The sequence below is a fragment of the Branchiostoma floridae genome, unplaced genomic scaffold (assembly GCF_000003815.2).
Source record: "Branchiostoma floridae strain S238N-H82 unplaced genomic scaffold, Bfl_VNyyK Sc7u5tJ_1439, whole genome shotgun sequence".
In the NCBI taxonomy this organism is placed as follows: Eukaryota; Metazoa; Chordata; class Leptocardii; order Amphioxiformes; family Branchiostomatidae; genus Branchiostoma; species Branchiostoma floridae.
This window is the reverse complement of record NW_023365716.1, coordinates 1,312,085-1,329,214: the sequence shown is the minus strand read 5'-3', so window position 1 is coordinate 1,329,214 and position 17,130 is coordinate 1,312,085. Positions and strand designations below refer to the sequence as shown.

General features: G+C 42.2%; 3 protein-coding genes across 3 annotated transcripts in view; 1 reads left to right on the top strand and 2 right to left on the bottom strand.

Moving 5' to 3' along the window:
• The window catches only part of LOC118407609 (histone-lysine N-methyltransferase PRDM9-like), a 24,856-nt gene extending 22,830 nt beyond the window's left edge, over positions 1-2,026 (bottom strand). Inside the window, exon 1 of the mRNA XM_035808108.1 lies at positions 1,791-2,026. The gene's annotated coding sequence lies outside the window, so the exon portion shown is untranslated. The remainder of the gene's footprint in view (positions 1-1,790) is intronic.
• Positions 1-17,130, top strand: part of LOC118407709 (zinc finger protein 501-like) — a 482,642-nt gene that overhangs the window by 160,241 nt on the left and 305,271 nt on the right. The gene's annotated exons all lie outside the window — the stretch shown is intronic.
• Positions 4,635-6,320, bottom strand: LOC118407613 (zinc finger protein 665-like). Its single transcript, XM_035808115.1, has 2 exons — positions 4,822-6,320; positions 4,635-4,785 (listed from the first exon to the last, which is right to left on the bottom strand). The coding sequence occupies exons 1-2, from the start codon at positions 6,202-6,204 to the stop codon at positions 4,762-4,764; spliced, it is 1,407 nt and encodes a 468-aa protein (XP_035664008.1). The 5' UTR covers positions 6,205-6,320; the 3' UTR covers positions 4,635-4,761.

Sequence of the window (17,130 nt, the reverse complement as noted above, 5' to 3'; positions counted from 1 at the left end):
AAGCCCGCTCGACCCCCCCCCCTTTTTCCGCCCTAAAAAAGACAAACCCCCAACCCCAATCACTCAGAACGGTAGAATGTGGTCTGGCAAGCTCCTTATAACAGAAAAAGTCAACCAGAATATCAAGTTTGTTGAGATAATGAGACCAATTAGCGGCCCCTCAGATAGTCCTTGTACAGTGCCGACACCTGTGCTAGGCGCCAAAGTGCAAAGTTGGCCATATCTCAGGAACCATTTGGATTTCTGCTCTAAAATTTGGTACGGTTTTGTATCTTGACTAGTTTTATTGTATGAACGTAAAGAAATCCAAGGTCAAGTTGGCTTAAGGTCTCATAACACAGTAATTATCCGCGACCCCCGTCCCCAAAAGTAGTTCGGGTTAAAATAGTGCATCGCGGTACTTGCAAAGGCCGTATTTATTCTTCCGTGCACGACAGCGAGGTGGAATCTGTGGTGAATAGTAGATGAATACATCGGCGTTCATACTGTATAAGTTGGATTACGTCGCTTTTTCGGCCGGCGGGAATTTGCGCCTTGATATGTTACCGGCACTTCCTGTTCGCCGCCTGCAGTTCCATGACCTCCGCTGGGGGTCAAATCAAAGTGTCTGTTATAGAAAAACGAGCCGGCAAATCTATGCTCATCTTCAGATATTTTGTAGCTTGTACCCTCAACTTCAACATACTAAATTCTTGTGAATTGTATCTGCACCCTACTATAGGTTTTGAGTCGTCGAACCACCTCACTTTGGGGTCCTTAACCATGTAAATCCCCATACGTAAAGAAATCCAAGGTCAAGTTGGCTTCATCCACAGCGTGAATTCCCCAGGGACGGACAAGCACATTAAATTTGACCGACATGTTGGTAATTGACCTCGGCTGACTTGAACTGTAACATTTTCGTTACCGTCTGACCCGCCGTTACCATGGCAACGGCCGCCTAGACCGTTCCCTATGCTTAAGTATAGGACTTAGTGCGGTCTAAAGCCCGCTCGACCCCCCCCCCTTTTTCCGCCCTAAAAAAGACAAACCCCCAACCCCAATCACTCAGAACGGTAGAATGTGGTCTGGCAAGCTCCTTATAACAGAAAAAGTCAACCAGAATATCAAGTTTGTTGAGATAATGAGACCAATTAGCGGCCCCTCAGATAGTCCTTGTACAGTGCCGACACCTGTGCTAGGCGCCAAAGTGCAAAGTTGGCCATATCTCAGGAACCATTTGGATTTCTGCTCTAAAATTTGGTACGGTTTTGTATCTTGACTAGTTTTATTGTATGAACGTAAAGAAATCCAAGGTCAAGTTGGCTTAAGGTCTCATAACACAGTAATTATCCGCGACCCCCGTCCCCAAAAGTAGTTCGGGTTAAAATAGTGCATCGCGGTACTTGCAAAGGCCGTATTTATTCTTCCGTGCACGACAGCGAGGTGGAATCTGTGGTGAATAGTAGATGAATACATCGGCGTTCATACTGTATAAGTTGGATTACGTCGCTTTTTCGGCCGGCGGGAATTTGCGCCTTGATATGTTACCGGCACTTCCTGTTCGCCGCCTGCAGTTCCATGACCTCCGCTGGGGGTCAAATCAAAGTGTCTGTTATAGAAAAACGAGCCGGCAAATCTATGCTCATCTTCAGATATTTTGTAGCTTGTACCCTCAACTTCAACATACTAAATTCTTGTGAATTGTATCTGCACCCTACTATAGGTTTTGAGTCGTCGAACCACCTCACTTTGGGGTCCTTAACCATGTAAATCCCCATACCCGAAAAACTGTGTTCTGAGACCTCGTGTTTTTCCGTCGTATCGTGAGGTCAGAGGTGATGCCATTAAGGTCAAAGGTACATTGTCTATCCTGATTACCCAGATAATATATGTTATGTTTGGCTACACGTTAGTAGGTTTGTCCATGTTTCTTACGGGAAAAATGGAATAAACTCACTAACAGACGTGATTATTGGTAATTGCTTGGACATGCAGTTAAAATCAAATATATTCATCATATTCCAGTTAATTTAATTCCGTCCGGTGGCCATTTTCTTTAATAGAACGTACAAGGTCTCATTCCGGACTTTTGCTGTCTCATTTAAAACAACGTATTATTATGCAACTTTAATGGGCGAAAATCCAATGAAGAAACAGTTCTGCTGGAGATGTTTTAATTTCTATTACAAGAGCACTTATCCAGTAATCAATCAAAAAAATACCCTCAAAATCTGACCGGTGGATCGATTTTTATAATATCTATAACTGCACAGAAATACTACCCAGAAAGTGGGGCTTTCCTTCAGTGACCCGCTTACCGCATTACTCAGGACAAACAAACGTACTGTACTACACGTCCGAGAATCGCCCGAATGCCGAAACTTTTCCACCCGATCCTGTCAGAAATACACAACCTTTCATCTCAAATCCTTCGATATGACATGGGAGCGATAAAAGGCAATTTATCATCTACATAAATACACGATTTTGGGGCCCCATTCATATTTCGGAGGGAATACGTTTGAGTGTCCACCGGCGGAGTAATACCGGAACGAGACCACAAGTGATGGCCTTTGGTCTCACACCGCCGTTTTTCTCCAACTGTGTACCTACCAATGTAAACCCCCAGGGCTGCGGTGTAGTCTCCTACAGGTTTCTCTCGTCAAACTATCAGAATCACGTGAAACATTTATTTGTTTGAGTATTCATCAATCTTGAATATGTATGATGACTATCTATGTAACGCTAGTTCACCTTTATCCATGGGGTGACCTTTATCCGTTGTCTTTAAAAACAGCACATCTAGGAGTATTGAGGCAGACTGTGGTTTCAAATTTGCAATATTTTTTAAATGTTCAGATTTGAAACCACCGTCAATCGACTTCATATCCCTAAATACGTTTTTTTTTTTTTACAAACAACGGATATAGGTCACCCTCGGATAATGGTGAACCAGCGTTATTTGTTAATTGCTGTAGCCTCACGAAGTTTTCCACGAAATCGTCTTCCGGGAGGGACGTAAAACGGGGGTCCCGTGCTCGAGGAGGTGCCTCGACCACGTTAAACAGCCTCATTACTCATACTTGGGGTACCTACTGGCTGGCAAAATACACCAGATGATTAATATGTGGGTCAGAACACCAGTAATCGCGGCATGCGACCTTCGTCGTGTATCAATTTGTCTACAATCTAAAATGAGTCTAGGGTCAATTCTTAAAAAAATTAATTCATATATCATAGATAGCTAATTGATAACATAACGTTTAATTACTAGTAGTGACATAATTATGATTTTTTTTAAAGGCCCTGCTATGAAAATGCTGGACAGCTATGAAAACCTCCTGAATAAATCAAATCAAATCAAGAAAAAACTTCCTTCTGCAACACTTCGCACGGCAGCTAGGTGTCGCTGCTGCAGTACTCCATATTGCAGCTAGGTGTCGCTGTGGCAGTGTGAAGAATGCGATCCCAAACGTAACTTATGAGGGTTGCAAACTTTGACACGTTAAGGATCGCATTCTCCAATTCATAAACACTTGGCTGTTTCCAAATGACTTAACTAGGTGTCTACTACCCTCATAGTATCATTCCCTCCCAGTAATACCCAACATTAATCCAGATTAGTGGTGCGTACCTAAAGCCCGGACTTGGAATTGGACCTAAAAATGTTTAGGTTCAAGTCCAAAAAAAAACCTAAATGTCCGGACTCGAGTCCGGACTTGCAAAAATCAATCTGTCACTTATATTCCCTTTTCTTGTTCTAAACCATCTAAAACCATCCATAGACAGTGAAATTTGCACTGGAAAAAGACAACAAACTTTTCGTGTTACACTGGCTGTATATAATTTGCATGTATTTTTCACATTTCACATGCAAAAATGCAATTTTATATGCACCATTTCCCCTTCTTCCCCACCCAAAAAAAACCTAGTGCACAATATACAATGATGGGTTCAGGTCCGGACCTGAACCTGAACTGCTGAACCCGAATCCGGACCTGAACCTGAATATGAGTTTAGGTACACACCACTAATCCAGACAGTATCGTTTAAAGCACCAACATGAATGGTTTTAACTGTATATTATTTACTGCAATTGACACCCGTTTTACTTGGATATTTTCTTAGACAGAGCTAAATTACTAATAATTACCAGCATCAGTGTGGTTGTCAGCACTTTAATATATATGCATCTTTCACATAGAATACATGTACCTATACATTGTATCTGTTGTTACAAAACGTTGCAAAGAATAGAGCCTTCCAAACATTCATATTTAGTATCTGACACGGCATACCCTATCATCTCAATACATTTTGTGCTGCAGAATAGTCCTACTGTTTACTCTTGGATTTTCCATCTGTACAGGATTGTTAACACTTTACACATTGTTCTACATAGACATATGTGTACCTGTATCTTGGATGTTATATTACATAAAATGAACAGAAGGTTGCAAAGATTCAAAGAAGCATCGGACAAGGCATGCTCATTATTGCTTATCATTTCAATACATTTTGCCCTGCAGAATAGTCATACTGTCCTGATTATTCTTTTTTCCATCTGTATTGGCTCTCCTGTTCTCATTTCAATTTTATACAAATCTCCTCTTACCATCACAGAACCCACAGATTACAGAAAAAGATCCTACAGTCTCAGGAAAAGAAGTTACAGTAGCTTTCAGACTAGAGTAGATACATGCGATATTGTTCTACACAATTTGTCTGCTCCTTTTCATATTATCTGCAATTAGCCATTGGGCAAAAACCTGCAATAAACTAGTTATCATTGAAGTGTTTCAGTTCTGAATTCTGTTTCAGTTCTGAATTCTGTTTCAGTTCTGAATTCTGTTTCAGTTCTGCATTCACACTGCTGTGTGTATGTTTCCTCATATGCTTATCCAAATTGGTTTTCTGTGTTGCAGAATAGTCACACTGGCCACACTTGTAGGGTTTTTCTCCTGTGTGGGTTCTCATATGTTGGAGTAAAGTACCGCTTTGCGTTGCCTTGTATCCACACTCCGGACAAACAAAGGGTTTATCACCACTGTGTGTTGCTACATGTTTGTCCAAAGTGAATTTCAGTGCAGCAGAATAGTCACACTGGTCACACTTGTAGGGTTTCTCTCCTGTGTGGGTCTTGATGTGTCGGGCTAAGGCAGACTTGTGAGCTGTTCTGTACTCACACTGCTCGCAACCATAGGGTTTCTCACCTGTGTGGGTTGCCATGTGTCGGTCTAGATTAGATTTCAGTAATACGTCACACAGGTCACACCTGTAGGGTTTCTCTCCTGTGTGGACTCTCATGTGTCGGGATAAGTCGGAGCTCTTAGCCGTTTGGTACCCGCACTTCCCACACATGTAGGGTTTCTCACCGGTGTGTTTCCTTTGATGTCTGTCCAAACTGGATTTATGTGTAGCAGAATAGTCACACAGGTCACACTTGTAGGGTTTTTCCCCTGTATGGGTTCTCATGTGTCGGGATAAGGTAGACTTCCAAGCTGCCTTGAAACCACACTCCCCACACATGTAGGGTTTCTCATCAGTGTGTTTTCTTTCCTGTATCGCAGAATCGTCACACTGGCCACATTTACAAGATTTGTCTACTGCATGGACTTTCATGTGTCGGGTTAAGACAGCCTTTCGAACCGTCCTGTACCCACACTCCCCGCACATGTAGAGCTTCTCACAGCTGTTGTTTGCTATATGTTTGTTCAAGGAAGATTTCTGTGCAGCAGAATAGTCACACTGGTCACACTTGTAGGGCTTTTGCCCTGTGTGTGTTCTCATGTGTTGGGATAGGTGAGACTTTTGAGTTGTCCTGTACCCACACTCCCCACACATGTAGGGTTTCTCACCAGCGTGTCTTGTGCGATGATGGTCCAAAGTGCCTTTTCGTGCTGTTGAATAGTTACACTGGTCACACTTGTAGGGTTTTTCTCCTGTATGGATTTTCATATGTCGGGATAAGCGAGACTTCTGATTCGCCCTGTACCCACACTCCCCACACATGTAGGGCTTCTCACCCGCGTGTTTTGCCAGATGAATGTCCAGATCAGTCTTGTTTGCAACAGAATAGCCACACTGGTCGCATCTGTAGGGTTTTGCATGTGTCTCCATGTGCTGGGAAAGGCCAGACTTGTCGTCCGTTCTGAACCCACATTGCCAACACATGTAGTGTAGACTCTCGCTGGCATGTTTCTCACTGACATGTTTATCCATGTTATCCTTGTGTGCATCTCTGTAACCGCACTTCCAGCAGATGAAGGTAGGCTTTGCCACATGGCAACCCTCCTGTACTGTATCACTCTGTACATCTGCATGTGACAAGTCTTCTTCCTCAGTCCCGGTACACTTCACAACAACCGTTCCATTGTTTGGGTTGCCATTTTCCTCATTCTGCTGTCCCATGTTTGATGTCGAATCCAAACTGTTGTAAGTCTCGTTCCAAGCTTGTCCGGTCGGTAGGCTTGAGCCGAAGTAGTCGTAGGTTTCCTGGTCCTCACGGCACGTTTCCTTGCACAGCACATTCTCTTGTCCATCCTGTTGCCATCCAGTGTCTCCTGTCGGCTCCTCTTTGATGTGCGTCTCGTTCGCAGTTTGCCCCGCATGAAGCTCTTTAACTGGAGGCTCACATTTGAACTCTGCCATCTCTGAAATGATGGTAGGAAGGCGTTGGTTAGAGTAAGTAACACCAATTTTCCATTTCCTATTTTTAAGTTTTTTGAAAATACAAAATGACACAGATTGAACAGGAGGCAGACACGTGAACTCTGCCATATCTAAATGGTAGTGACAAAATATTTGTCGAAGGATGATCAATTCATTTATTTCTTTAAGAAGTATAAAATGCTGCTGTCTCTTCATCTTTGATATGTGTCCCATTTGCAGTTTGTTCCGCATGAAGCTCTTTACAGGGAGACACACATTTGAACTCTGCCATCTCTGAAATGATGGTAAGAAAATATTGGAAGGAGAAAGATCAATTCATTTACTTCTTTCAAAAACGGAAAGGGGTGGCTAAAAAAATTAATAAATCGCGCTCCTAGCGGCTGGCCTTACAGTTGCCACCACCTAGGAGAAGGGGGTCAGCTTAGCATTGTGCGGTTGACAGCACCATGCAGACCTTTAGCCTGGATATTACCTTAAATTTTTTTAATATTTTTTTTTCACGGGCCAAATATTGATCATCAAGGTATAGTTTTCTCCTTGAGTAGACTGAAGCATGTGTATTTTTCAAATCTGGCATAAAATTGCTCAAGCTTTGGCATGCTTTGACCTGTAGCTGACCTCCATATTTCAGCTGAGGGCTGGACTGATCCATTACGACAGGGGGTGAAACACTGGTATCATGACATTCATCTGGCTGTGGCTCATGCTGGAGTTGACCTTTTGAAGTTGAAGCTTTTTTTACCAAAACAAACCTGACAACTCCAGCTTCGCAGCTGGTGTAAAGACTTGAGGTTTGAAATGTAGGTACTACGTATTTTAGTGATGTTTCGCATAGTGTAACAATGTACACTATAATAATAAATTCTATTACCAGCTCCCACCCCTCGGCCACAGCTGTTACATCCCACGTATCCACTGGCCCCCTCCCCTCCTCCCCAATCAAATACCTACAACAAACACGCCCCTAATTCTACCTTACCGCTGAACAGGCCCCAACCACGAAACAAGAACGACAACCAAAGGTCTAACCTGTATGTCTATGGTGGCAAGCGGTCTGCAAGACTTCTGAAATTCCTTAAAAATCGCGTAAATTTGGAGGAGATGATAGAGAAGTCGACGACGAAAACAAAAATGGCGGATGTCAGATTATCGGGGCAAAGTTGAGAGGTCACAAACCTGATGTACACTTCACAATAGGTCAAACCGCAGATTGCCGCATAACGCTTTAATCTCGAGATTTCACGCACACACGCTCGTTAACACTTACACACTTCTCTTTATGTTTCTATTCGCCAAGTAGATCTGTTGTGACGTCAAACTGGTCCGGACCTTTTAGCCTAGCGGTTAGTGTGTTTGTAACAGTGGGGTTCTAGCGCTGCCAAACTGACCACGCCAGCAGCTCTTGAGCTTTTGCTGGTTGTTTCATGTTGTGTTCGTGAGTTGGCGATCCGGGTTGGGTCGTCGGGTTGGCCATGTTGATTTGATTATATGGATGTCATTCGCGCGCATCAAGTTTCGGGCTGTTTTAAAATTATAAGTGAATCACATGTTTATGGGGATCTTAACTGTTAACTATTTTCGGAATACTAGTCTAGTAACACTAACAAACGCTTGCAGTTTAATTATTTGTGTCTTTTTCTTTACTTACAATGGGAAATATCAGGTGCACAGGAATTAAGACATAGGCTAGGACAGAAGTTTACAGTAGATTTGTGGCAGTTGGTGAGATGGTGAGATTGATACATTTGTGTAGCGGTTTTTGATATCTAACATTTATTTGTACTTTGGTGCGAGGTGGTTTCAACAAAAGACGGCAACATTTGTCAATAAACGTCATCAGTACGGCATATTGACGTGTATCCTGTGTTTTATGTTTTTGTTCACTGTTAATTAGAAGCACAAAGCCATTTGACATGACATCAACTGCTCTGTAAGCGTTATAAATGTGTAACAGTGGGGTTCAAGTGCAACTTTATAAAATATACAAATACAACGGATGGAGTGGCGGAATAGGTATGGCCACTAAGTGACCAGTCCGACTGGAAAATAGAAAGCCCAATAAAACGCCTAAAACGTTTTAAAAAATGGAGTCAAACCTCTGCTTGGAAAATGATGGGCTCCACCTCCCAATGCAGTTTGAAGTCTTGTCGCAAGGAGGCGTAAGTGTACCATGGACCTGATGTTTGGCAGCTATCCCAGTGCAGTGCGCTCCGGGTTAGCCCAGCAGAGGTTACCCGCGGTCAGTTCACGCTGTGCTGTTTTTATATATGCACATGGCAGTGTTATGGAGATTATATGGATGACATCATATGGGAAGCGAGCGTGCGAAAAAAAAGTTTGTCAAAAAATTGTCTCGTTATATCGTCTTCCGGGAGGGACGTAAAACGGGGGTCCCGTGCTCGAAGAGGTGCCTCGACCACGTTAAACAGCCTCATTACCCACACTTTGGGTACCTACTGGCTGCAAAATACATGAAAGTTATGAAATCTATGTCACTCAGAAAGGTAAATAACTGAACACACAGAATACTTAATCAATGAACTTGGGCATTCTTCCGCATCAGTTTCCTTTTCTTTTACAATATAGGCTAGGCCATGTTCATTTGATTATATTTATGAAATAAGCGCGCGCGTTTCGTCCGCTTTCCACTCTTAATAAATGGTTATCGATGTCTCTGTATACTGTAAATGCAGAAATGTTCGCGGTGGATTAATGTTCGCGGTTTTCGCGGCGGCCGTTTCACCGCGAATTTAAAACCACCGCGAACATTTTCCCATAACAGTAAGAGACTACAGTGCATGGTGCTACCGCGAAATTAAAACCAGCACGAAAAGCCAATTTCCCCGCTACCGCGAAATAAAATCCCCGCAAACTTAAATGCATTTATAGTATAGGACAAGCAGCGGTAAAATAAGCGAATAAGTGTCGTAAAAATTTAAGAACTTTAATTCTTATTCACACATTTGCTGCATCAGTTTGCATCCAGAAGATGTCACCCGTACATCCGTATATAAACATTCATAAGCGTTTATAAACGTTCATATAACAAAGGTGTTCTAACAGCTGCAATTTTTATGAAGGTCTCATTGATGAGTTTCCTCGTCCCATAGACTTCTATGTTATAATTCGTGTTTTACTTGGTCGCCTTTGTAATGAAGCTACATGAAATGTCAGCAGATTTTTCATTCTATGTTGAGCAAATTTACTCCATATAATAGAAAAAAATTGCCAATGACTAGAATCCATAGGTTTGTTGTTTATAGTAATTACAAGCTACAATCAGTCAATCCCAGCAAAAGGCACTTTTTCCTTGCTAGCGTACAACCGCACCACTCAGAACCCAGGACTGTGTACCTCCGACCTAGCGCGCGGCTGTCAAACTTTACCTGCTGATTTCTTCAGTTACAAGCAAGCTTTCACCAATCTAACTTTTGGTATCAGTTCGGCTGGCCAAAAGCGAATTTGTCACCGCTAAAAACATGCGTCCATGCAGCCATTCAGTTTTTGGCTCGGATCTATTTTAGGAGTAATACATCAATGAGACCTGAAACGTCCATTCTTTTTATTCAACAAATTGATGCGAGCATGGATGTCATCCATATAACTGAGCCCACATGGCCAGTGTTGTTGCCCCCATTTTGCGCAAGGAGAGGTCATCGGTACGGTCCAAAACTAGGTCATTGACCCCGCCACCGCCGCCTACATGTGCCACGCCGGGATCTGCATATGTACATAAGGTCAAACCACTTCCGAACGGGGAGTGTTGTTTTAAAAAAAATTGGAACTAAAGACATTGGACTGTATTTGTAACATATATATCACGTATTAATCTGGTAATAATCGTATTATATCATAGTAAAGTCATGTTGCTTACTTATTTACTACTTTTGTCCTTTTTTTATAAAGTATTAAAGCTCTACACACCCCTATATGTGCGCATGTGTGCGGCACGTTGCGTAACGTAAAACTGGGTCAAAGCGTGGCATTGTCTGCGGTTTCAGCCGGCTAAAAACAGACAACAACGCAGCAATCCGCGACAACAAGACGTCTCTTCCCGCTACAAGGTTAGTTATGATGCAGTTTGTCTGGTTTTGTGTGATTCACAGTTTGCACAGTCAGTGGTAGAACAATATTGCATGCTGTACCGGTGTGCCCCCCTCCCCACTTAACGTTACGCATAAAATAATTTAGGTAAGTTTCGCACGTACTTTGTTTGAGTAGAGTAGAGTAAAGTTCTTGCTTGTCTCTTTTAAGAAGCTAGGAAAATAAATCGGATAAAATGTCATATTTCATGAGGGTCTGCATGCTCTTTTCCGTAAGGCGTAGGCAGGCCTTTTTAATTCCCGTAATTCGTAGGGTAAGCTATTTTATTTCACGTAATTCGTAGTGAGGATGGAAAATTTACCGTAAAGCGTAGCCAGTGTATTTCACGTAAGGCGTAATCTAGCCTAAAAATTTCACGTAAAGCGTAATTAAGCCTAAAAATTACCCGTAAATCGTAGCCTGGCCTCCCAAATTTCGTAAGTCGAAACGTAGTCTACCAGTAAATTTAGTCCTTCAAAACACAGGAAATTGCGTTTCAGAGGATCAAGATTTCAAAATTTCGGACCTCACTTGCGACTCCTTTCACCTTCGGTCATCGACATGGTAAAAATATGGTATATACCCTCAAAAATCTTCTTTTTTTGCAAATAGAAATGTCATTGAAGTTAGCTTAGTCTGCCAGCAAAATTTGCCCATCAGAATGCAGGAAATATCATTTTAGAGGGTCAAGATTTCAAAATTTCCATGGTCCTCCTTGTGCCGCCTCGCGCCTTTGGAACTCGAAATTCTGAAAATATGTTGGGGATGTGTGTCAACCTCAAAGATCTGTTTTGCTAATAGAAATTTGCCCATCAAAATGCACAAAATATCGTTTTATAGAGGGTCAAGATTTCAAAATTTAGCCCGATCTCCTTTGCCACTCTATTCACCTTCGGTCATCGACTTCGTAAAAATATGTATCATGGCTGGGGGATGTGACGTGTCAACCTCAAACACACTTTTTACTGATAGAAATGTAATTTCACTTAGTTTTCTATAATATCAAAAAAAACTGGCGTTTCAGGGGGGCAGGATTTCAAAATTTTCCCGGACTTTCCTTCGGCGCTCGACGTGGCAAAAATAAGTTGGCTGGCGTCACCCTCATAAGCTTACGCTGAACCCCTGGGATATGCCATTTAACTTAGCTTTGTTTGCCAGCGAAAATTTCCCTTCAAAATGCAGGGAATAGTGTTTCAGAGAGTCAAAATGTCAATCTTTCTTGCGGAGCACGCCCCCGCCTCTGTCGAGTGTTGCCAGCCTTCCAGAATTTAGCGTAAACCGTTGTCAGCCTGTCTGAATTTAGCGTAAAACGTTGCCTGCCTTCGTGAATTTAACGTAAAGCGTTGTCGACCGTCCCGAATTTAGCGTAAAGCGTTGTCAGGACCCCCCATGCAGACCCTCTTTCATTAGATCAAGATTGGGAGTATCGAGACTACAGTATTAGTAATCTTCAGCAAAATAACAAGTTACGCTTCAGAATTTCAGATAGGGCCTAGGAAAAAAAATGTTGTGTTTCCTGTTTCCCTACCTTCCCTAGAAAAACCTGCCGACCCTAGACTTTTTTTTGGGTGGGCAGTGGAGTCACATAGCTTCCAGTTAGAATTTTTATTCAGCCTGCTTCCTATTGAAGTAAAAACAGTCTGCTTGTCCTATCTATTGTGCACAAAATCAAAGTTTGACATCGAAAGACAAGTGTCCTCATGCATTTCAGTTTCCTTTGTTCAACTGTATTGTAATATGTATCACTAGATTTTTGGCTAGCCTAAAAAAGATATCCCCTACCTACCGACCCTAATTTTTTCAGGACTGAAACAGGAAACACAACATTTTTTTTCCTAGGCCTAGTTAATAGAAATAGTGCTATTACTAGTACTGTTAGGTCTTCAAAATAATCTTGATAAGGCCTCTATAACAGAGTTTTTATATTGTTGAATTGTGGCACCTAGCGCAATTGTGAGAGTTGATGTTACAATTTTATGTATCTGTGTATGTGTACATGTAAATGATAAATGTTATATTAACAGGGTAACGTTATATATAAGTACTTTAAACAATTTTGCTTAGTTTCGTTCCTTAAAGTTCTTAAAAATCAGTCAAAATTTGGAAAACCTTGACCAAACACTAATGACAGTTTCTGACCTCAGCTGACTCCACACGTCACTCCAACCTCCCAACTCCACCCTATTAAACAGCTGCAGTAGAGAAACAGTAAATATGTATGGAACCTACACATGAGGTCCTGAATATGTCCCTTTTCAATATGGGGCAGGCAGTCAGTTTTGGTTTCCCACAATGAAAATGACAATGAAGTTTATCGCATACTTTTATATGCCCTCTTGGGGCTGAATGCAGTAAGTTGTATACAAAGAGAATGGTATACGTAGTTAAGCTTATAAGTTAAGCTACTCTACTCATTAAAAGTCATGTCTATATTTTACATGTTTCTTCTCTCTTCTTAAAACATGTGTGGACGAACTGTCAAGAGTTTTCTGACAGCTGATGACATTAGATATCTAAACAAGTCTTTCTTTGTTGTCCCGGTGTGCAGATTTCTGTAGTAATTCGTAGAAAAAGCCATCATACATTGTTTATCTGTACTTCACAGCAAGGAGACCAAAGTTTGTGTATTTGCTTTCCTTGATTTTATCATGTATTGTGATCTGTGTTCAGCGTAAAGCTAGAATTTTACGCTCTTGGAGAATATGGAGACTACTTGGTAAAAACTTGTACCCACAGCAGATTCAAATTTGACATAGCATTTCATATGATGCCACAAGTAAAAATTTAAAAGTCCTGGTTAACGAGATCCCGCATTCCTGAACTTAACCTTCCACTTTTTGATCTTCAATCGGTGCCGAGTCAATGTTTTTTTAATGGCTTGTTCATCCATGGCCTTCGAAATATTGTCAAACTCAAAGTAAAACATATTCTGTTTCTGGTGCTAACACCAACAAGAATCCTGATTTTTGTATCATAAATGGTGCCATAGAAGTGTATGGGACCTGTAAGCCCACTGCTGTAATCAACAATTTTAATTCCACATAATTTGTAGCTAGAATTTACTAGATTAGATGGGACACCGCCAAACATAATTTGTGCATTGGTGTCTGACCTCAGCATCAAGGGAACCCAGATGGACAAATGCAACATGTAGCTATAAAGAAAGCTCCTTGATAGCTGGTACTTCCCTGCATTTAGCATCGATGATACACATAGAGCTGAGTACATAAACAAATCTTAGGTACAGGTACGGGTACAGGTACTATAACTGTGGATCTGTCTGTACAGACTATGATACATAAACTGCGCTATAACAGGGGGTCTACCTAAATACCTCAAACGACTCCTAATAACACAGAGAATCCAATATGGCAGGCAGAAAGTGCTTTGAAACTGAAACCGACAAACTATATCAAAATAACTGGTAAATACTTATGACCTTGCTGCATTTTTTTTTATTCATAAATGCATAAACAATGTAGCAAGGACTATACACGGCTGTTGGCCCATGTACCCTGCCTATTAGAGCTGTTTGTTGTCATTTGAGGTGTTAAGGCAGAATGCCCCAAAACTCTAAGGGGTACAGGTACAGATACAGTTGTTAATTTAGGCAGCGGTCCAAACCTGTACCCATACCTCAACAATTATGGTCAGTTACCTGTAATGATACATGTACCCAACTCTCTTACAGTAAATTGTCATCTTTTTATGAGAATTTACATATTTGAGGGTCGAAACAAGTCTATATGTAGGTTTTGTCTATCTTCAACAGAGCAGGGTCCACTTCAAGGCAATGAATTTAGGAAGAAGTTGGAAATAATTGTGCACGGGGGTAGCGGTGGGCATTTGTTTTGAAGGCTGATTAACAGGGTAACAGTTGTCGTCGAGAGAGTTCCATAATTTAGCTGTCCGGGGAAAAAAACTGTTGCTGTAGAAGAACTTGGAAACCGGCAATCGAACAGTAAATTGTTGAAAAAGTGGTGATTCAGTTTGTTCAGTGTCTGTACTTTATAACAAATTTACAGGCCCTCCTAGTCAGAGCCAGCTCTGCAAACAAAAAGATCTTCATACACCCCAATATGGCCTCATAGACCTTCACCATTGACCTTTACCATTACCTTATATGTACAATTGTTGCAGTTTGAAACCTTGTCACAAGGTGGCGTCAGTGTATCATGACAGCCTGTCATGCATGGTGGGGGACCTGCAGTTAGTATAGCTGCCACTAGGGGACAGTAGTGGAGCATGTCTGGCAATGCAAAAGTTTCATATGTTGGAGCAAGGAGGTTAACCTCCTTGTTTGGAGACACTATCCCAACTTTCTTCTATACTTCACAGCGCAATAGATTTGCTTGTAAGTGCTTTTATGTTGATGTGTTTAGTGGATATCCAGAATAGCACAGTTGAATCAGAAACAGTCTCGGACCGAACCAAAGGGGAGAAGTGTTACACCAACTGACCATTCCCAATGGTCCAGACCACTTTGAAAAATCTACAACAGGAGTAAGACAATACAGTCTCTAACACATTGTTTTCCAGACCTAGTGGTGGTGGCATTGGGTTGTGAAATGGCAGGCCGAGGTTCGATTCCCAGGAACCGAGAGACTTTTTCTACTCGCCCTTAGGCCCGATCTAGACATAGTTTTTGCCGATATCTGTGGAGATGTCGGAAGGGATCTGGAACGCTGGCCGCGGGACACCCGTGGCGCTTGCAGTCATAAACAGCTATATAGCCTAATGAGTCCGCGTTACATGCTAATGAGCCCTCCCGAAGTCGGGACACATCTACATGCGCGCATCTACATGCGCGCGGAAGTTGTCGGGGACCCCTGCTAAGCTATCGGGGACCCCTGCTAAGCTATCGGGCGAATGCTCCGGACCTTTCGGGAGAAATTCTGCCAATATCTTTATGGCGATATTGCAGTTCCATCTAGACGCTGAAAAAAAGGTATCAGCGAGAGGTTGTCGGCTCGCAGATATCGAGAAAAACTGTGTCTAGATTGTAATTTAGTGTTTCGGTGGGTGCTTGAACCCCGCTGTTACACATTGACTACACCATACTGAATACAACTACAAAAGTACATACTATGTACAGTACTCGAACAGTCTTCTTCGTTTCACAACCTCTTTTTATTCTTCTGCAGACGTTTCGGTGACTGTCTGTCACCTTCATCAGTGCAAAATAAAATATACTAACGTTACTCGGTGCGATATGACCTATACAGTGCAAATCGAACTAAACCTATTGTGACGTAATTACTTGACATGGAATGTTCTCGAACGTGATACGTTAATCATCCTTGCCACTTTGTGACGTAGTGGCAAGGATGCGGTCCCAAACATGGCTAGGTTTATGTACAGTACTATTATCAGTTTCATCTTCTGGAGGTCACACAGAATTTGTAGTGTCATGTGGCATAACTGTAGGGTGTTTCATTTGGCCCAGAATCCAGAGGTCCTGGGTTCAAATCCTGTCATGTCACTGATCTTGTGCCTCCGGGAAAGACGCAACCTTCCCTACTCCACCTAGGTGTAAGATTAGATATCTCACTTCAGTTGGGGCCCAGTCTTCATTTGATCTTCACAATAGTCTACAACAGAAAATGCTGGGGAACAGCCATACTCTCCTGAAGGTGGCTGAAGCACATCAAAGAAAAAAGGGATAGCAACGTCCCGTCCCCCCCCCCCACATTCCACATGTAGAAATATAACCTGTTACAGAAAATGTAGCAAGGAAGTTTTCTGCCCTATATATTTGTACATATTAAGAATCACAGGAAAACAGTCATACACAAATTTCAATGTAAACAGGCACACACACACACAGACACACGCATGTTCGCACACACACATAGTACAAACACACACAGGCATGCATGCAAGCACACAGACAAAACAGCACTCCCCTCCCTTGTGTTGAAGTAGTAAAATTGATGTATTTGTTTCCATATACACAATTTTCCTTGTCTTCAAAACAGCAGCTAGTTCAGGAGGTTAGAAGTCTCGGTTACCTTTTGGTACGAAGGAATGTCAGATTTGATTTTCTCTCGTAAAGACTACAGTAGAGATTTATGATCCCGCGGCAGGTTAATCCACTAATCCCCCCCTAATCCCCGCACCTGTCTCCCCGCCTCCCCGCCCATCCAACCACAGTCAAACATGGCCTAATCCCTTAATCCTGCCGGGATTAGCGAAACCTGATTACCGGGGATTAACATTTTATTGCGTGCCGGTCGGGGGCGGACTGTATATGTCCAACGTTAGGACCTTTCTGAGCGGAGTTCTCACCATCACTCACTGTTAAACTAACAGGAGGCACGGACGCTGGATTAGGGCTGGATCAGGGGATTATACCCTTCGTCAATGGGCCTGTAGGATTACACCGTACTGGCT